The sequence below is a fragment of the Desmodus rotundus genome, chromosome 6, assembly GCF_022682495.2.
Source record: "Desmodus rotundus isolate HL8 chromosome 6, HLdesRot8A.1, whole genome shotgun sequence".
NCBI lineage: Eukaryota > Metazoa > Chordata > Mammalia > Chiroptera > Phyllostomidae > Desmodus > Desmodus rotundus.
Genome location: NC_071392.1, coordinates 89,605,299 through 89,625,632, shown reverse-complemented (window position 1 = coordinate 89,625,632; position 20,334 = coordinate 89,605,299). Strand labels below are relative to the sequence as shown.

Sequence of the window (20,334 nt, the reverse complement as noted above, 5' to 3'; positions counted from 1 at the left end):
CCCCCACCCCCCACCTCCTCTTCTCCCTGCCCCCACCCCCACCCCAAAGCTTAGTGTTTTTACTGAGAGGACACTACCGCTAGGAGCATCTGACACCCAGCAGGAATACAGATACATAAATGGGCCCCAGGCTTTTCCTGTGGCACTTATTTCCCAGGTCCCATGGCAAATAACAAAGCATTCAGGCTGGTCGTCTTTTCGGCAAGCTGGACCAGCGTGGTGTCCAGTGATGGGAACAAGAAAAGGCAAAGGACGCCAAGATCCTAGCAGAACAAAATGGGGCGTGGAGCAAAATGGAGCTCAAGAGTTAATATGTAAAAGGAATGTGATTAATAGCAGGCATTTATTGACAAGCTAGGCACTTGAGTCCATTCTCTCAGCTCATATACACAACCTCTGTAAGGCGGGAATTATTATTAGTAGTATTTTATTCCAACTCGGCAATAAAACTGAAGCTCAGAAAGATTAAGTAACTTTCACTCAACTGCTGATCAGTGGAGCTGAAACTTGAACCCAGGCAGCCCAGTTCTTAAGTCTGCACTCCCAACCTCAAAGCTGAGCTGAGCTGCTGATGAGCGGAATGATCAGGGAAAGAGACAAAAGAGACAGATATGACCTGGGCAGAAAGAAAAAAGAGACAAATATGTTTGCCGAATCAATGGCTGTGGACCAAGAGCACGGCTATTGCTCCTGGTATCGCAATGGATCAAGGTTGCAGCCTCTTCAGTGGCCCTTCCAGGTCCAACAACCCCCGTTGCCTGAGGCAGAGAATAGGCACCATCCACCCTGGCTGGTGTGGCTCAGTGGATTGAGTGCTGGGCTGCAAATCACAGGGTTGCTGGTTCGATTCCCACTTGGGTGGGTTGCGGGCCAGGTCCCCAGTAGGGGGTACACAAGAGGCAACCACACATTAAAGTTTCTCTCCCTCTCTTTCTCACTCCTTTCCCCTCTCTAAAATAAAAAATTAAATCTTAAAAAAAGAAAAGAAACCCACCAGGTCTTCATGCCCACCAGGTCGGCAGGGGGGGCGGAAGACTGACCTTTTCAGTAGGGAGAAGCTTTGCTGCCATCATGGCCCTTGATCCTGAGGGTAGGGAGCTGAGGCAGTTGGGGTGGGGGTGGTCCTGTGGATTTCTGAGAATATCCATAGCAACCATATCCACCACCCCCTTTCAGGGAAGATACCTATAGGGTAAGTTCAAGGTTCTACCCGGTTAGGTGTGACGCCAGCGCTCCCTTCTTCACCAGGCCTCCAATGAGCCTCCAGCTGCTTGCTGGGCCACTGGTGCTGGGATTAGAGTCTGTTCTAACAGCCAGCAATCCCCTAAACCTGGGATGCTTCCATCTCCCCAGGGCATGGTCAGGGTCAGAAGCTCCAAGCCTTCTGGCAAAGGCACACAGGGCACCTGGTACTCAGGGTCCCAGCTGTCATCAGGCTTTCCCAACCTCTTTCATAGGGGCTCTGGGCTGATAAACTGAATACGTTTTTAGTAATCAAGGAGTCACATCTAGAGTAGTAGTTCCCCATGGTGGGGGAGACCTGGCCCATCAGGGAACATTTTTCAATGACCAGAGACCTATATGGTTGTCACAACTGGGAGCAGGGAGAAGGGTTCCACGGGCACCTGCTGGGTAGAGCTCAGGGTGCTGCTAACCATCCTGCAATGCTCGGGACAGTGCCCCTGACCTCCCATGAAGAATTGTCCAGCCCCCACTGTCAATAGTGCCAAGGCTGGGAAACCCTGCCTGGGGGGTTTCAACTAGTACAGGAACCCTTGTGAAATTTAACTGCAAAATCTCAATTCTGGACTTGACATTCTAGTCCACAGGGTCTGGAGTTGGTGCCAGGAATCTGCATTTTCAAGCAGCCCAGGTGATTCTAGTATAGGTGGGCCATACTCCACCCTGAGAAATGCTACTGCCTGATCCCAGAAGGCTGGTTCCAGGACGGGGTGGGCCTAACAATGCCCCCAGGGCGTTTTGGCACAGCCTGGGATTCTCCACCCTCGGAGGAGATTCTGTCCTAATCGACCTGGTCCCAGCATTCAATGGGCTTGTTTTGTTCTGAGTGATTCTCACACAGGTTTGTTAACATGCAGTGTGGGCTGTGAGCATAGACTTTGGTCACCTGCCCTCACTTTTCTGGTGTCACAGGTCAAGCAAAACTGTGTTGGTGGGGGGTGGAGGGGCGTTGTCAACTGACTTCATTCCTGGAAACCCTGAGGTTTATAAACAAAGGTTGCTTCCAGCACACAGAGGTCATTATCGGAGCGACAGTAACCGCCCCCAATTCAACTCCCCTCCACAACCCCACTGTTATCAATGACCCTATTTCTGATCCAAAATTCATCAAGGGGCCTTGGTCAGGGGCTTCATCAAGGAGGGTGACGCCGTGGCGTAATCTGTACACACGTTTCCCAAGCCATTGAGGATCTGGGCTGGTGGGTGTCCCTGTTACAGATGGGGACTTGCCAGATCTATCAGGACGCTGAGGTGGGAAAGGTCAGAGAAGGCTGTTGGGAAGCCTGGCATCAGAGCACCAAGCTGGCAAGGTGCCTTGGCTCTGTCTTTGGCTTCTGCAGGCAAACTGCTCAGTAAACAGCAGCTCTGGTTGCTGTTGCTACACACCCTTGAAGGAAATTTCATCCAGGCTGTGGAACTGTCCCTGCTCCCCGCTAACAGCCACGCTCTAAGGTCACTAAGGCCACAGGACCTGTAATATGCTTCCCTGGTGGCCAGAACTGGTCTCTGGTTTCCATTCTGCGTGCAGGTGCTGCCCTCTGTTGGCCACCCTGTGTGTGTGCAGCTCAGCTTACACGTGTGACCAGTCTTCTCCAGGGTCCATCGCTCCCAGCCTCCTCTCCAAGGGCCAACCTGCTGGTCATCTTAGCTCCTTCAATCTGCCCACTCATCCTCACCATCTGTCACCTGGGGCCCTATCACCAGGCTCCTGTCCATTATGCACCGTGCAGAGATAAACCTAGAAATCAAATTGGGGTATGTCCCTCTCTCAGGTTTGCAAACCTTTTTGTGGCTTCATGTCACCCTTTGGGTGGACCCAAGCTCCTTGCCAGGCCCTCAGCAGGCCCTCTGTGCACCTCCCCACCCCAAACTTCGTGCGGCTGGCTGCTCCCTGGCCTTGAAGTACCACTACCTTCTGCTCGCTGTCCCCACCCCAGGCAGGCCGTGGACCCTCGCCAAGGCCAGGTGCGGAGCAGGCAGACTCGGGCCCTTGGGTATTTGGGAATGAGGCAGGCTATGCTACAGAGAGGTTGGGGACCTGCTTTATTGCCCAGCCCAGGAGCTGTTCACTCTGTAATTGGGGGCACAGGTGAGTGGTGGTCGAAGTTCCACCTGAGCCAGTCCTCTGCCTCCTCTTCCTCCTGGTTCTGGCAGAATCCGGGACAGCTGTCCTTTCCTTCAGGTCTCAGGAAAATGTGGTTCCATGTCCATGTCCCAGAGCTGCAGCTCTGAGCAGCTGCCAGTCCCCGTTCGTGTCCCCAGCCTCCGCACTGAGGACATGGGAATCAGGTGGGCAGGGGAGGGGTGGCCAGCACACTTGGCTGCAGCCAGGACTCTGCCCCCGAGCAGTGATTTCCTGCCACTCCGGAGCCGCTAGACATGGATCGGGTTTCCTGTACAATCCCCACACAACACCCCCACGCCAGCAGGGTCATGGAGGCCAGGACAGGCAGGGAGTCCTAAAGGGAGACGGTGGGATGTCGAGGGGAGGCCCCGGCCTGAGCTCTGAGCAACAGGCCAAGCCCAAACCAAGAAATCCGGGTGAGACGCCTCACACTCTAGCACCAGTCCAAAAACAGTGCCTACTAAGTGGGAGGAAGGCCAATCAAATAAATAGTCAATAAATAGGTGGGAATGGCTTCTTCCTCCAGGGAGGCCTCGTGGCAGAGAGGGGACCCCAATTAGCTCTGGGGCCAAGGGCAAGTGTCTGAGACCTCAGCCTCTGCTCTTCTGGGAGGTGAGGGCATGGGCTGGGGGTCCCGGGATCCCTCACAGCCAGTCTGGTGCCGGCCTCAGGAGCCCACAGAGCCACCCAAACCTTGCCTACACCTGCCTCCCTTCACTCTCCTCAGCTCAGGTGACCTACGTGCTGCTGTGAGGGGCCTGGAAACCTGCCGTCACCGAGTCCAGACCGTGGGCGTGGGCGGGAGCTGCCTTGGGTGGGGGACGGGGCGCAGCAGCAGGTCCGGGAGGAGAGAGGAACAGGATAGTCTGAGAGGGTACCATGTGCTGAGTAGGCCAGTGACTGTATAAGTATAAAGGACTACTAAACATACACGTTTCTGTCTGGACCCAAATTAGTATGTTTTTTGGTGTGAATGTTTTCCCATTACTTCAACATCTTCAGAAAATTAAAGAATTCCAAGAAAGACCTTTGTCACACCAGGAAGGAGCTCCGCCCTCCACTTCCCAGATGAGGAGGCCCGGGAGGCAGAGGGGCTTCCTGGGGCCACGCAGCAGAAAAGGGCAGAGCTGGTGACTGCTCCCCGACTCCCACCCAGGGCTTCCGCTCGGCCTGGCCCCCTTCTCCGAAGGACACGGCCTTCCCTGGGCAGATCCCCCTGTCAACTCCTGGCCAGGTCCTGCTTGGGAAGGGGCGGTGGGAGTGTGAGGGTGGGATCTCTTGGCTTCAGCCAAATACAGCTCAGGCTGGATTGGCTGGGGATGGGGGTACCTGCAGCAGCCAGGCAGGCCCTGGGGAGGGAGCACAGAGGGACCAGGACACAGCTGTGGGGCTGGGGACAAAGGGGTCTTCAGGGACAGTTGAGCCGAGGTCATCCAGAGAGTGGGAGCACCTGAAAAGTATATCACATGAAAGGGTCATCTCCTCGCTGTGGAGACCCCCACTGTACCTCCCACCACCAACCTCTGCCCCAGTCCCCCTCAGCCCAGTCACTGCCTCCACACTCCTGGGCCCAGGGCTTCCTCTCTAAGGACAGGCTCTGCACCCACCATGCCCTCTGGGCCCTCCCGGGACACACCTCAAGGCCTTGGTTTGCCATCCATTCTGGTGCCCAGCACAGCACCAGGCAGGCAGGCAGTGGGTGCTCAGCAGTTTTGGGGTGGGATTTTTTTGGCTGAATAAATGAACACTGAATCCAACCGCAAACTGTTACCACAGCCCTGCCTGTTCCCTGACTCCTTGCCATGCCCCTGCCCCACACCCGGCCCGAGCCCCCGTACCTGGGCTGAAGCGGCAGCGGTCACTCCCAGAGGAAGCGCACGTACCAAATGGTTTCGTTCTTCAGTTGTGGCCCAAACAGGGGGTTCAACTGGGCCAGGATGGCGATGAGCCAGCTGCCGGGGACAGCACAGTGAGGGTGAGCCTGCACACAGCAGGAACCTACCAGGCGTGACTCATGCAAGGTGTGTGGCCCCGTGACCAACCCCCACCCCCCTAGCCCGCAGGTGGGCTGGGTCTGGGGTTTGTGGGTTTTGGTTTAGGCGAGGTCTGACTGGATGTTCTGTAGATCTGTAAGATCCCTGAGCGGAGGCTGGACCCTGGGATGAGGGAAGAGGTGAGACAGCCTCCTAGGGCCCGTTGGGAGCAACCCCCAGCTGAGCTCACATACATCCCTGGTCTGGGCCACCCCAATCTGCATCTGGGAGCAGGACAGCGCCGATTGGAGACAGGCATGTCAGAATCACCCCCTTTTAGGAGCGAGATGAAGGAACTGCCCCAGTAGGAAGATCTGATGATGAAAATGCTGTACTCCCAGGCCTGCTGGGGATAGGACAGGGCCATCCCTCAGGCCAGCGGGCTCTCCAGGGACCACTGGCAGGCTGCACATGTGCGGGGGATGTCAGGCCCCGTCATCACGACTTTGCCTGCCCACAGAGCAGGCCCCCAGAACCCTGGAGGGGCACAGCTTTGCATGCCCCAATGACGGTAGCAATGGTGCCTGGTGTGGTTTGGCAGGAGGGACCCAGCTCTCCTGCCTCCGAATCCCCACAGCAGCCAGTCCCCAGCCTGACGCCCCGGACGCCGCCGGAAACCGCTGCCTGCTGATCACCAGCCTTACCCCACGTTTATGTTCTGTAATTATAATTTCTAGGCATGGCATTTGCTTAAGTTGCCCCACCTTTCTGCCTGCATCTGATCTGCAGCCCAGGTTCCCTTCCCATAGTTGGTGTTTGTAATCCCCCGCATCCTGCTCTGTCTCCACCATGGTCCCAGACACCACCCTCTGTCCCGGTCTCTCGGCCTTCCAACCACAGCCCCTCGCAGCCTTTCCCTGGGAGAGACAAGGACATCTGTCAAGCCCCGAAAGACCGAGAAACAGCACAGAGGAAGGGCCCTGAAGATGCTCTGTCCAGGGAGAATTCTGGGCATCATCATTATTTTTAACAAGTTTTATTTTTTGGTCAGTAGGAGGTAGAAATATTAAACATTATAGAAAGTAAAATTAGGATTGACTAATAGGAATAAATAGTTCACGGTCTAATTAAGTAAAACCGGTATTAACTACATAACAGGCACCAAATCTGAAATCAATCATGAATTTTTTTAAAAAAGTGGGTATTAGCCTATGTATTTGAAAAATTTGGCAGCCCTGAGAATTATTCCAGTTACTTTCAAAAGACTCTGTTACTTTTTAAAATATCAGCATTTTGCCCTGGCTGGTGTCGCTCGGTGGAATGAGCACGGGCCTGCCAACCCAAAGGTTGCTGGTTCAATTCCCAGTCAGGGCACATGCCTGGGTTACACGACAGGTCCCCAAAAGGGGACGTGCAAGAGGCAACTGATCGATGTATCTCTCACACATTGGTGTTTCTCTTCCTCTCTTTCTCCCTCTCTTCCCCTCTCTCTAAATAAATAAAATCTTCTTTTCAAATAATCAGTATTTCATCATGTTACCTGTCCTATCTTGATTGTTCTGAATTCAGAACACCCACCTACACCCAACTCAACCCATAAAAATGGTGTCTGAGACCCAGGAAGATGCGAAACCAGACAGGCCTCACATGGGCTTCAATAATCAGGAGGGGGGCCTCCCTAACACCAGAACGAGGACCTGCTCCTCGGTTTGGCCGGCAGGATGATTCCCACATGGAGCGATGAGACACAGAAGGACTGGGGATGGGCGGAGGGGTGGGCTGCCTTCTTCTGTAAAGGGGGAGGGCTATCCTGAATGGCACTTTTAGAAAAGAGACCATCTAGACTCTGAGGACCTGGAAATGGATGCCCTCGTCTTGTCCAGGTTCTCGAATCCCTCAGAACACTCTCCGATGTCCCCAGGGTCCCTTTTCAAGTTTAAAGACCGCCCATCGGGCGGCTCTCACTGGTGTGTGTTATAAATACAGATTCCCAAGTGCACCGTGATTTAGCGGGTGGAAGGCACAGCCCTCAGAGATGTGGCTCAGTCCCTCCAGGTGATTCTGATGCCAAGTTGGGCACAAAAAGCACTGAGCCAGCCACACTCGCTCATGTCACAGATGAGCAAGCGGCAGCCTGTGGACGTCACGAAGCACGTCCAGTGACCCCTTTAGAACCAGAACCGGGAGTTGCTGACTTCCAGCCCATCACTCTCTCTGCCATTCCAAACCACCTCCTCTCCTGCATTTTACAGACTCAGCCTTTCGGGAACCGACCTGTCACCACAGGGACAGGTGCGAGGGCAGGGCGAGGGAGTGGAGGGAGGAAGGGAGGAGAGGACGGGCGCTGGCTGGTTTTGCGCTGGGAGAGAGGTACTTACAAGAGGTAACAGCACACAGCAGTGGCCACCAGCATGGTGATGATCACCCTGCAATGGGAGAGGGTGTCGGGTCAGGGTCACAGGTGGAACTGGCACCCTCAGGAGGCCCGGCCGGGGCCGCAGAAGGAGCTCCCGGGGTCAGTCCCTTTCCTGTTGGCCTACCCCGTGCCATCAGAGCACAGGAGGCCGAGTTGTCGTCGGATGAAAAATAAAAATGCTCAGTGTCACCTCATGGGGAGGCTGACCTTGACCATATCCAAGTCACACTACGATCCACTCCCTCCACCTCCTTCCTCTATCACCCTCTGGTCTCCATCTAAGGCAGCCATGTAGGGAAAAGACACTCACGGAAATGCATTTGCAGCAGCCCACCCTGGAGGGGTCTCTAGAATTCAAAATTCATTGGGCAAGGGGAAGGAACACAGAGGCCCGGATGACAGGGCAAGAAGCAGGAGACTGTGAGCCATCTCTGGGGCAGAGCGAGTGGCTGCAGAGAGCACAGGGACTGGCTACCTCGTGTCCACTCAGGCGACTGGAGACAGAATGTTACAATGCAGCAGGGGAGACTTCAGTTAGACAGGAGGAAGAACTCACCATGGTTTGCAGGAGAGCTGAGACACTAACATGATTTACACGGTGCAGCGGGGGTCCTGGGCCCTGCAGATCTTGAAGGGCTGCAGCCAGAGCTAAACTGAATCCAAACCAGGCCCTAGGACTTCTGACCAACCGCACTTGAGGAATGCACCAGAGAAATTAGCACCTGATCCATTCGTTCAACATTACCAAGCACGGTGGGCCCGTCCTGTGCTGGCCACTGGCGTCTACAACAAACCCCTCTGGGGCCTGCAGGAACTTGCAATCAAGGGGAGAAAGCACCTGACAACTGGGGATAATGTGAAGCGCAAACTGGTCGAGGGTGCAGCAGGCGCAGAAATCCGCTTGGGGACCTCCACAGGCCAGTGACACCGCCTAGAACATGGTCCAACACCTAACACGAGTCCCACACCATTAAGAGTTTTATATGTGTTATTTCACGTAATTCTCACGGCACCCTTAAAGGCGGCCATCATCATCATCATCATCATCCCCATTTTATCTATGAAGAAAGGGAGGCTGGAGTGGGGTCACATTCGCTCTAGGCCACAGCCGGTGCAGTGTGAACCAATTGCACCCAGTGGCTAGCTACAGCCGTGACTGGCCGGAGGGGGTGACCCTCGACCGTCGCCCGCATCGGTCAGCTCTCGGCCTTTCTAAAGGCCTCTCTGCCTTTGGCCCCTACTGCTGGCCAGTTTCCCGGCGAACCGGAGGAGAAGCGGGCGCTGGGCATCTCATGCGCTCGCCCCGGGAGGGGTCCGCAGGGAGGCTGGGCCCGCGCGCGTGTCCCTTACCCGCGGTTGGGTCCTTTCGGCACGAACCAGGGCCCGGCGATGCCGATGAGGCCCCAGAACGTGGTGAAGATGATGACCGGGAGGGCGAAGGAGTGCGCCGTCATGGCGGGGCGCGGGCGCCCAGACCTGGGTGCAGGACCAGAGGCAGATGTTTGGGGACGCGCGGGTCCTGGCCGGGCAGTGGGCGCCGAGCATGCGCAGCAGAAGCGGGCCGCCCGCGGGAGCGCGTTCCGTGTCCGATCGGCGCAGGCGCGCGCGCGCGCGCGCACGCGCGTCCTCAGGGGGCAGGGGCAGGGGCGAGGGGCTAAGGAGGAGTTTTCCGGGGATCCAGGCGTAGTTAGCTTTGGTCAGCTTCTCCAGTTTCCTAGTTTTGACTAAAATAATTTACAGGGCAGAGGCATGTATCGAGATAAAATCTGCTTTATTCAAATAGCAAAACGCTGAGCGTCAGTCGTGGTTTTATAAACCTGATGTGCACATCTTTGAAACCAGAAGTGGAGAGGACATCCTGGGCCACCCCTCCCCGCTTCCCGAGTGTCCTCGGCTGACAGACACCTGGAGGAGGGACCTGACCAATCTTCACACTGTCCTGCTAAACACACAGGCCAGAAGCCCAACCTGGGCTTGAGAGAGAAGCTATGGCTCAGCAGGAGCTGGAAACAACGCAGATTCCACAGCCAAGGCCCCTGTGTCTGCCTCCCCCACACCCACCACCTTCTTTTTCCCTTGGGAGCAAGTCAAACTGTGCTTGTTCTCGCTGCCCAGAACTCAGCCATCTCCTATCAGCTAAGACACCTCGATTCCAGAAGCAGCCCTGGTGCGCGAAGTGGAGGTAACGAATGTGATCCCCCTTTCCAGAAATCACTGGTGGCTTCCCTGTTATTATCTGTGGAAGTCCATCTGGCTCCCTAAGAGCTGTTGGCTAATCCCTGTGGGTTCTTCAGCTTCCTCCTATACCCGCACAGTGCCCCGGGGTCATGTGACACCAGCTACTCATAAGCTCAGTTAACCACCTTGGCTAGAGATGCTACTGGACAAAGCTGTGGCTTTAATCCTCTTCCGAGGCACCACACTGAAATGAGGTTAAACACCCATCCGTGCTCGTGAGCCTCCGAAAGAAGGGAGGCACAGAAGTATGAGCAGTAGCCACTAGCCAACAAGTTACTGCCTGAGATACACAAAGTAACACTCTCACAGGCCAGCGGTGCCAAACACCTGAGGAGGAGGGCAGCGGCAGTAGAGGCTGAGGGGAGGCTGGCTACATTAGGAGTTTGAAATGAGTTTCAGGCTGGTGAACGGTGTAGGGAAATTTGCACTTTAGTTGGATCAGTCCTATTGCAGAGTAAAAGGTGAATTTAGAGAGGAAAAGACTAGAAGAGAGAAGACCGAACTTTATAAATATATAGTTGCTCTGCTTTCTTCTCTCCTGTTCTTTAAAATTATATAAAGTAATACTTATAACAATGCATTGTTTAGTTGTTTATATATGGATGTAATGTGTACAATAGTAATAGTACAAATAATGTACGATATCATGCAGAACTCTTAAGTGTGCAACTCGATGTGTCTTTACACGTGTGCCATGTAGCTGCCACACGGATCAGACCCGTAATTTCCAGGGCTCCAGAAAGCTCTGCCGTGGCCCTCCCAGCATGCATACTTAGAGGTAAAACTACAGAAAGTGAAGAAGTCATTATTGTAGAGGTCCCAATAAAATTAACCTTAGAAAGCAGGTGTGGTTGGCAGGGGATACGGGAGGGTGGGGTGAGAATGTGTGGCCCCCTTGCTGACCTCAGGCAGGACGCTGGTGCTGGGTGGGCAGTGCCCACCTCAGTACCTCGCTTCCACCAGGTAGCAGGTACTCTCGGTGAGGTTCCGAAGCTCAATGAGGTGCTGGCTGGAAGCTGACTGCTCCTCTGGGGGGTCGAGGCAGACAGAAAAGGACTCTGGGACTGTGTGCAAGGCAAGCGTGGATCTGAGTGGGGCATGTCCAGGTGGGGGCCTGGTGCTACGGTGCCGCACTGGGGTCCTCGCTCTGCTCATTCCCGTGTGGCCAGGGTGGGGCACAGGGGAAGTTTGGGAGAAGGGCCCAGAACAGGGAGAGGAGCAGCTGGCAGTGCCCCAGTTCCCTCCATACCCAGAGTCTCCCGGTGGCATGTGGGACAGCAGCTCCCTGGCTCCTGCATGGTCACCTCGCCCTGCAGAAGGAGAGGCCCCAGTCCACTCAGGAGCTTGGCCCTGCCTGTGTGAGCCCTGAGACCAGCCCCTGGGGAGAGAGCCGGGGAGAAGCCCGGAGGGCCACTTTGAGAGGGTAGGCAGGCTACAGCTACCAGCAGGTACCTGGGAACAGATGAGGAGGGCCAGAGCCGGGTGCAGACGTTCCCCACACTGAGGCAGCGACAGCTCTCACAGGCCTCCTGCCATTTGGCTCCAGGCTGGAGAGAGGGGCGGACATGCTCCCTCGATCTCCATCTCTCAGCTTGTAGACTTTTCTGTAACACTACCCATCCTTCAACCCGGCCTGGGGGCCTAGCCAGGGACCCAGGCACTCAGCCCAGGGGGACCAGGATGACCAGCCACAGTTCACTGAGAAAGAACCAAGAGTCAGGGGCCAGAGGAGAGGTGGGTGTCTGGCTAGGGGGAACTCCTCAGGCAAGGCCAAGGATGAGGCCTCACCGGCACAGTCTGGGTTGGGCTGGCAGCTCTGGGGCTGCCCATCCTGGCCTCTCCAGGGAGACCGCGGCCTCTCCTGACACTTCACAGGGAGGCTTCCCATCGCACACCTGGGGAAGGAATGGGTCAGGGCCCCTTTCTTGTTGGGTGGCACAATGGCTCTGTCCCCTGCACTACCACCCCCCACCCTCACCAGCTGGAAACTGATGCAGAGGCCATCCGGGCAGGAGTATTCAGGGCAGGGAACCCCTGTCCTATTGGGGACTCCCGGGGCTGGCAGCTCCTCTGAGGGGAAGTGGAGAGAAAACACAGTCAGGTGGGGAATGAAGGCCACCACCTGCCCAGCCGCCCCCATCAGCCTTGGGCTCCATCAGGGAAACCAAGTTCCATACCACAGGCCAGCTCGTCCTTGGCCTAGGAACAGTCGGAGACCCCATCACAGAGCCGCTCAAGGTTCAGGCACAGCTGGGGAGCCAAACGACAGAAGAGGTCCCCACAAGGGGGCAGCTGGGTGGAGCCTGCAGGCACAGTAAGTGTCCTGCGGTGCTCCTACCTACCGCGCCCGCCCTTTCCCTGCGAGGGACTGGCAGGAACTGGGAGGTAAGTGGGGTGAGAAGGAGGCAGAGCAACGTGGGACCCGAACCTGGCTCAGAGATGCTTTGGAGAGGGGCCCAAGAGGGGAAGGGCCTGTGGACAGCCACTGCCCCGCCCCCCGAGGAGGCGGCTGGACATGAAGGGCTGATTTTCAGGGGCACAAAGGGAACCCCCAAGTCTGGTGGGGACTTGGGGGGTTAGCCCTCCAAAAAGGCCCACTTCCCTTGCCCAGAGAGCCGCCCCCCCCTTATCCTTTCTTTCCCAAATGTAAGCAAAGACAAAAGCCCTTTTCTTCCCTCTCCTGGGCCTGAGCGGAAGGGCAAGACTCTTCAAAGGCAGCTTCAGGAAAAAGATCAAAGGATACTCTGATGCCCCAGACCTAAGTCACTCTCTAGCTCGCGCACCACCCCAGCCGCTGGGAGCGAAGGTCCACTAGGGGTGGGGGATGGAGGTGGAAGAGACAGCGCAGGCGGGGCTGCACAGGCGGTCCGGCTCACCGCAGGTGCCTGGGCCCTCGTCCAAGCCATCGGGGCAGTGGGGCACGCCGTCGCCCAGCTGCTTGGGGGCCACGCAGTGCGGGCCGCGGGGCGCAGTGCACGTGGGGGTGCGCACAGGGCGCGCCGCAGCCTCGCTCGTCGCAGCCGTCTGCGAAGTCTTCCTCGCCGTAGCAGCGCCAGCCCCGCGGGGTGCGCTCGCCGCTGCCGGACGGGAATTCCAAGATCCTGCAGGGCGGCGCTGCAGCGCCGTGGGCACCGCGCTAGACCCCGGGGGTAGACTGGGATCTCCGGCCGGCTTAGCCCTTCTTTCTCCGCCACCGCTCAGCTCCAGTGCCAGGCCCGTCCTGTCCCTGACCTGAACCCGGCCCTGCCCCACCTTCGACCCCACCCCAAGACCAGTCGCTCTGCATTTTGCCGCCCTGTTGGTTTTCCAAAAGCCGTCCCCCTCGTCCAGGACTTTCCATTAGCCTCCCCTCAGCTCAGAGGGGCCCTGAACGTCAGGAAATAAGGTTTGGACTCTCCCAGACCCCCTCAAACCCCACCACTCCTTGCATTCTGCTGTCTTCAGGAAGCTGGGGTCCGTGCCCTGCTCCTCCCTGCCCCAGCACCTGCCCCAAGTCCTCGGATACGCCCTCCTGCCCCCTGCTCCAGCCGCCACACCCCAGGTTTCTGACCTCTGTTCCCCCAGGAGCCTCACCAGGGCTGGTGCTGGCCAGGGGAGCGGGAGCAGAGGCCAGGGAGCCAGCAGAGGGGCTGGGCAAGGTGCCAGCAGGGGGCGTGGGCAGGGAGGGGAGGGGGCAGTGCTGGGCTCCTCATCTGCTCCATCTGGGCGGTCCCAGATCCCATCACACAGCTGGATGGCTCCCACACAGGTGCCATTGATGCAGGGCACCTCCCCAGGGGTGCAGCTTATAGGCCCTGCAGCTGGAGAAAGGAGGAGCTGGCCCCAGGGCGCTGTGCCTTATCCCCACTGTTTGGGGTGCTCCCGCTCACACACCCATGTGTGCCAACTTCCCAGGGGGAGCCTGGCTTGGGAAAGGAGGGGAGGCAGGCAGCTTGGGGCTCACAAGACAGGCCTGGTGGGCAGGAGGCCTGGCGGGGATCACCCACCCAGACAGGACTCCTTGTCAGCAGCGTCTGGGCAGTCAGGGTGTCCGTCACAGAGCAGGGTGAGGAATAGGCAGCGGCCAGAGCTGCAAGACATCTGCCCCTCCCCACAGCCCGGAGTGGCTCAGCCTGGTGTGGGGCAGGTAGGCAGGCTCAGGATGCCAACAAAAGCCCCGGAGAAGTCCCTCACCCCAGAAAGACCAGGACACCCCTGCCTACATGTCATTGCTGCTGGTAATGGAAGCAGCCGCTTGGGACACGGCCCTAGGACATATGTGAGGACTGACCTGTCCCTTAGCCACTGCCCCCCACAGGAGAGGACACTCACCCTCCTCATCTGAGCCATTGCCACAGTTGTCCTGGTTGTCACAAAGCCACTTGTGGGGTACACAGTACCCACTCTCCTGGCATGGGGCCTCTCCTTCTGCACAGTCAGGCCCCGGGCTCCTCACAGCGGGCACTGTCACCCCCACAAAGCCACTGGCTGTCCTGGCACATGCTGAACACATGGTGTCCTGGGATCAGCCACAGCTCTGGGCCAGCCCAGGGGGCCTGGGGCTCCCCCAAAGTCCTCTACTCACCAGTTCCCACAGTCCTTTTTAGCTCTGTGTCTGGTGGGAAGAAGCTGCCCCCACCATTCACAGGGGCAGGGTTAGAGAATAGACTCCTCCTGAGATCACAGAGGGCAGGGCTTGAAGCAAAGGACAGAGTGGCCCTCACGCCAGCCTGTCACTGTGGCCTTGTGGTCCCTTCCCCAGTGCCCCCTCCTGCCCATTCTGACCCTACCCACCATGCAGCAGGGTGCCCTCAGGGCAGAAGCAGCCCTTCACACAGGTGACAGCCTGGCAGTGCCACCTGGCTTCAAGACCATGGTCATGGCAGGTGGGGGGACACGTGGGGCCACAGGCCTCATACACCTGGCCCCCTTCACATTGCAGAGTTAGGTGGAGAGGAGAGAGGCTTGGGTCACCCAAGGTGCAAGGGCATCAGGATGCAAAAGGGCAGGTGAGCCAACCTGAGGTGACACGCCTGAAGGTCACGGGAGGCAAAGAGGAAACTCCTGCTGAGCCCTTCCCAAGGCTGTTTGCAACGTGCAAGTTCTGCAGGGCGGCACACTTGGCATGTTTAGCTGAGCGTGGTGGGATGGGGCATCGAAGATCGAGGGCAGGGGACACTCACGGCAGAGTCCCTGGCTGCGCCAGCGCAAGTGGAGCCCATGCCGGGAACATTCGGCTGCGTAAGTGGCAATGGCGGAGCAGATACACTCGCAGTCGCCCCCTGAGTCACAGCTGTGGGAGGCTTCAGTCAGCCCCCATAGCCCTTCTCCACCACCACACATCCCTCCACCCTGTCCCCAGGCCTGCCCCTCTCCCCCGCAGGCGTCGTACACGCACCACTCGTAGTGCTGCTGCGGGAGCACCTCGGCGTGGCACTGGGCAAGGAGCTGCTGCAGCAGCACCCCGAAGCGGGTGCGAGGCCAGGCGGCCTGGTGGGCGTTCACCTGTAGGCACGTGACCACGGACCAGCCAGATCCCTCCGCAGCACCAGGCCTCCCCACCCCCGCAGGTTTTTGCAGCTGCCCCACACTCCCTTGCCCATTTCCCGCCCTTGCTCAAGGTGCAGGGATGTGGCAGGTCCCCGGGCTTGGGGCAGAGAGGGCTGAGGCGCCAGGAGTGGGCCGCCAGCTCAGCCGTGGGCTCCAGGACTCCCTGGCGGCTCCGCAGGTCGTTACTGGCATCCCCAATCAAAGTCTCCACACAACCCAGCACCACGGCCACGGAACTGCGGGGACAGGTGCACCAGCACCCGAGTGCCTGCAGAGAGGGCAGCAGGGGTCGGATTCTGTGGAGAAATGATCTGCTAGCCTTCGTCATCGCCCAAGAAGACCAAGGGCGCTATTGAGTGGGTGCCTGGCCATCAGCGTGGGTATTCATCCAGTAGGGGGCGCTGGCTTACCTCTTTTTTTTTTTTTTGGTTGGGGGGATGATTGGTGGTGATAAAAGAAAAGAAGTACCTTTGTCACCCCTTCCTACCCCAGCCCCAAGGGGGCCATTCTCTGGGCTCTGGGGAGGGGCAGAGATAGTGAGCCACCCCACTCCCAGCGCAGGTAGGTGGGCGATTTCATTGAAGTCTCACATTCGCCCATCCAGCCTTGCCCCCTGGCCCCAGGCCCCGCCTCCACAGTTCTGCAACTCACCTTTGCTCTTCCCAAACCCTTGGAAGAGCCTCTGGACCACACTCAGCTGGAATTGAGAGGTCTGGGCTCTAGGCCTTAATCATTAACAAGCTGTGTGGCTGCAAGCTAATTAGCCTATCTGAGTCTCGGTTTCCTCATCTGCAAAATGGGAACAACTCTTCCATTTACTGTTTTACTAGGTTATTGTAAGAATTAAGTAAAATTAAGTAAGATAATGGAAGTGCTCCACAGCTGGGGAGGAGTTACCAGTGCTTCGTCACCTTCAATGTGCATGCCGCGCTGACACCCCTGTCCCACTCCTCACCCCAGGCTCTTTGACCCCTCAAAGGTGGCTGCCCTCACCAGCGGTTGCAGTCCTGCATGGTGGCACTGCCAGGCACTTAGCGATGGGTTCCAAGTGGGCAGGAGCACAAGCTGGGGGGCACACACTGGCCCTCGGGGTCCCACAGCAGCCCCGGGGGGAAGTTACAACGGGCCACACAGCCACCCGGCTCCCCGCAGTCTTCTGGCTCCCCGAAGTTTCAACCACACACAGGGGCATGCTCCTCGTACTCCTGGCCCCCAGGACACAGGACAGCTGGGCACAGAGACACAAACAGGTCACGGGTATAGCCACTGCTGCTCAGCCCATCCCTCTGGACCCCCACCCCCTATGCCAACAATCTGCCAAGATCAGAGGTCCTCCTGGGGTCCCTCCCCCCCTCCCACTCCCCTGCAAAGTTCTTGGATTCCCTCCAAGCTGGGAGGCGGAGACAGGGGGTTGGGGGCCTGGCTGAGCTGACTCAGCAGAGTGTCTGGTTCCTCCAGGGAGATGGGGCACCTTCCTGGGCACAGTGGCAAGCATAAGCAGCGAGCACAGGCAGTCCCTGACGAGGGCACAGCCACACACGGCTGCCCAGCAGCGACGGTGGAACAGCTCCCTGTCCACCAGCCCGTGGGACTCCTCGGGGAAAGATGAGGAAATGAATCAGCTCCTCCCCCACGGGGTCCCCATCTCCTCTTGTCCCCGCTGCCACTTCCCTTTGTACAGCAGCCCCGCCACAGCAGGGAGCAGGGCCTTCCCAATAGCCTGGGTGGAGGGCAGGGCAGGTTTTGACCACGTCTTATGGGTGTGAACAAGAGGAGAGGCCCCAACTGGCTACCTGGAAGGCCGGCCCATTCAGAATGGCACAGGTCATCTCCGCAAAATCATGGTGCTGTGTGTAGGTGCTGCAGAGGGAAAGCAGGGTGCTGTCCTCCGAGGGGCACCTTCCCTCGCCTGCCAGCTGGAACTTGCTAGCAAAGGCAGCAATGCTGGTCTCCATGTCGCTAGCAGGTGTCAGGAAGTCTTCCTGCTGGTTCCAGGTGAAGGTGCCGCATAGCCCCTGCACCTGGGCCACCAGAGTGGGCATGAAATTGTCAAATCTGGGCCTACTGTGGCCTCGCCCAGCCACTCACCTGACTCCTGGCACACCTGGTGGGCATGGCGGGGGTGCAGGGTGGTGTAGGCTGCAGGGTCAGACACCCCCCCAGAGGACCTGGGCTCCAGGCCAGAGCAGCAGTAGGAAGGTGGAGGAGGCTTGGGATATGCTGAAGCTGGGCAGGACGGCTCCTGGAATAGGGGGCCTGTGAGCAGCCGCCCTGCAGGGCTGGGCTGGGCTGGGCTGAGGAGGGTAGGAGGATGGCACATGGCAGGATGGGGCTGCAAGAAGGGAAGGAGTTGGGAGGGCCTGTGTCACAGTGGACTGCCCACACTGAGTAAAGGGAGCCAGTGTGAGCCCTGGGAAGTCACCCATTCCTGTCGAGCATCCCCCACCATGGACTAAGGACCACACTTTGCATCTACTTTGCCTTTGAAGTCAGTGTACAGGAAGAGCAGATGCAGGGAAGAGAGGTGAAGGGACTGGACTCAGCACCCAGAATGGGGAGGGGCCTTCCTGGCCCAGTATCGGAGTGCTTAGAACTTGCCCCCCCCACCCCCGAGGATGGGGCAGAGGATGCCTTGGAAGTTTTCCAAAGGATTGTGCATCTGCTTCAGAGGTGGGGAGGTTGGGGAAATAGAGGCGGCGAGTTTGGTTTGGGGGGTTTTAGGGGAGGTTTGGGGCTCAGCAACCTCAGGACCATGTGGACAGAAGGTGCTGGAACACGACAGAATCTGCAGGGAGAGGAGTGGTAACAGGAGGCTGCTAGGGTCTGAGCCACAGTCCCCAGGGCTGCCGGGACAGAAGGCCTAGTAGGTAGGTACCCCGAGAGCCAAGGCTACCTGAGTCCCTGAGCTGCACGTGGGTGTCCCCCAGGGAGACCGAGGTGGTGTTGTGGCAGCTCCCAGAGTCGCAGGCCCGTGCTGCAGCACAATCAGCAGCTGCCCCTTGGCCAAGTCCTGGGGCAGAAAGTGAGGAATACGGGGCGGGGCAAACCTGAGAACAGGTGTTCTACGAGACACCTGCAGCACACACCTGGAGGCAGCTCCCACGTGGTGGGTGCTGACCACCTTCCAGCCTGCCAGACTCACACGTGTATGTAAGTGCACATGTGTGTATATTATGTGTGTCTACATGTTGGGGTGAGATGGCTCCCTTCTCTCCTCCCCCTGAGTATGTATGCTCACACCTGTGTCTGTACATACCCACATGCTAAATCTACACACCCATGCACGAGCACATGTCACACGCACGCCTGTTTGAGTTTGTGTGTGTAAGAACCTGCATAGGCCACAACTTGGGATGTCACCTAATTTTACTAGGGGAACAAGAAGCTCCCTTATTGGCCATGGGATTATTTTGCACGAAGTTACCTGTGACACACCCAACCTGTCCCTTCTGTGGGAAAGGACTGTGAGGATGGGCTTTGTTTTGTGCCCCTGGGCGGGGGTGGCGATGACATCACCGGAACCTGAGGAAAAGGTGAGAACCCAGCCATCCTCCCTCCAGAACCCCTTCTCCCTCGGCTTTTCTCTGGATGACTGTGTGTGTTTTATTCACTGATTCAGTGGTTTCTTTACGGTCATTTCTCCCCCACAGCAGCCCTAGGAGGGCCCCTGTTCGGGCAAGAACCTCCCCACCCCCCACCCCCCACCCCCGCCCCCAGTTAGTCTTCTGCCCACCTGCACCAAGATGGAGCAGCAACCTGGGCTGCCACGGAAGCAGCTCCGCCCATCAAAGATGATGTAGTGCCCGTCACCGCCCACCGCGCACTCAGCGGAGCACGGCGCCTGCGCGCAGAGCCAGCCGCGATCCCGGCACACGTCGTGGGCACACGGGGTGAGAGGGCGCCCTCTGGGTCAGCCCCCTGGGGGAGGGGGCTGCTAAGCTGGAGATGGCCTCCTGCCTCCCAACACGCCCTGGTGCCTCCCCCGGCACTCCTTCCTCCGGTTAGGGTTAGAGATCAGTGGGTGTAGGTCACCTGCTAGATGTTCAAGCAGGGCCACCAGTTAAGCCATGACAGGTCACATACCACTCGTGAGGGGTCCCCAGAAGGGAAGGCAGGTTGAGCAGATAGCATAAGGGAGGGGTCAGAGGGGACCTGGCAGTCGCTAACCCCAGCAAGAGGACCGCCAGGGACCTGGGACCCACCACGGGTTGCACCTCTGGCGCACCGTGTCCCCGCGGGCGTAGTGCTGGCGTCGGTGGAAGCAGGGGCAGCAGGCGGCCAGCGCACGGAGGGCGCCATCCCGGAAGAGGCCGGGCGGGCACTCGCAGCTGCTCACGCATTCTTCTCCGCTGGACACCTCCGCTCCCCGCTCCCCGGCCCCCGTACCCCCTCCCCCGAGGCGCAGGAGCCAGCTGTGAGGCGCGGGCGCCCCTGTCCCCCAGGCCGGACCCCACTGCCCCGGAGGAGCTCGGAGGCCACGCTGGGAGCTTAGAGCACTCAGAAGTAGGGGTCACACGAGGGACCTCCCTGAAGTCCCAACCCTGCAGGGTGAGGAGGCCTGCCACAGCAGCCCGGCTTCCTCCAGAGCACATGGGTGTGCCGCTTGGCACAGTCCGGGCGTAGTTGGCCAAGGTGGCACATACAGCCTGCCTGCGGCCCTCCCTGCCAGTGCCCGCTGGGACCGCGGCACAGTAGGCAAAGAGGCAGGCCTCGTGGTAGTTGGCAGGGGAGACCTTCGGAGAAAGGGCAGCCCCTCAGCCAGCCAGCCCCCTGCTTCACCTCCAGCACCCCCACCTCCTACTCTTGCTTCT

General features: G+C 58.4%; 1 protein-coding gene and 1 long non-coding RNA gene across 2 annotated transcripts; both read right to left on the bottom strand.

Moving 5' to 3' along the window:
• Positions 1-3,268: 3,268 nt before the first annotated feature.
• ATP6V0E2 (ATPase H+ transporting V0 subunit e2) lies at positions 3,269-9,318 on the bottom strand. The gene is made up of 4 exons (XM_024564542.3): positions 9,107-9,318; positions 7,719-7,766; positions 5,206-5,319; positions 3,269-4,817 (listed from the first exon to the last, which is right to left on the bottom strand). The coding sequence occupies exons 1-3, from the start codon at positions 9,208-9,210 to the stop codon at positions 5,226-5,228; spliced, it is 246 nt and encodes an 81-aa protein (XP_024420310.1). The 5' UTR covers positions 9,211-9,318; the 3' UTR covers positions 3,269-4,817; positions 5,206-5,225.
• A 1,585-nt stretch (positions 9,319-10,903) lies between these two features.
• LOC123480203 (uncharacterized) lies at positions 10,904-11,472 on the bottom strand. The gene is made up of 3 exons (XR_008427189.1): positions 11,447-11,472; positions 11,244-11,304; positions 10,904-11,022 (listed from the first exon to the last, which is right to left on the bottom strand). It is a non-coding gene; the product is annotated as an uncharacterized lncRNA (long non-coding RNA).
• Positions 11,473-20,334: the final 8,862 nt, after the last annotated feature.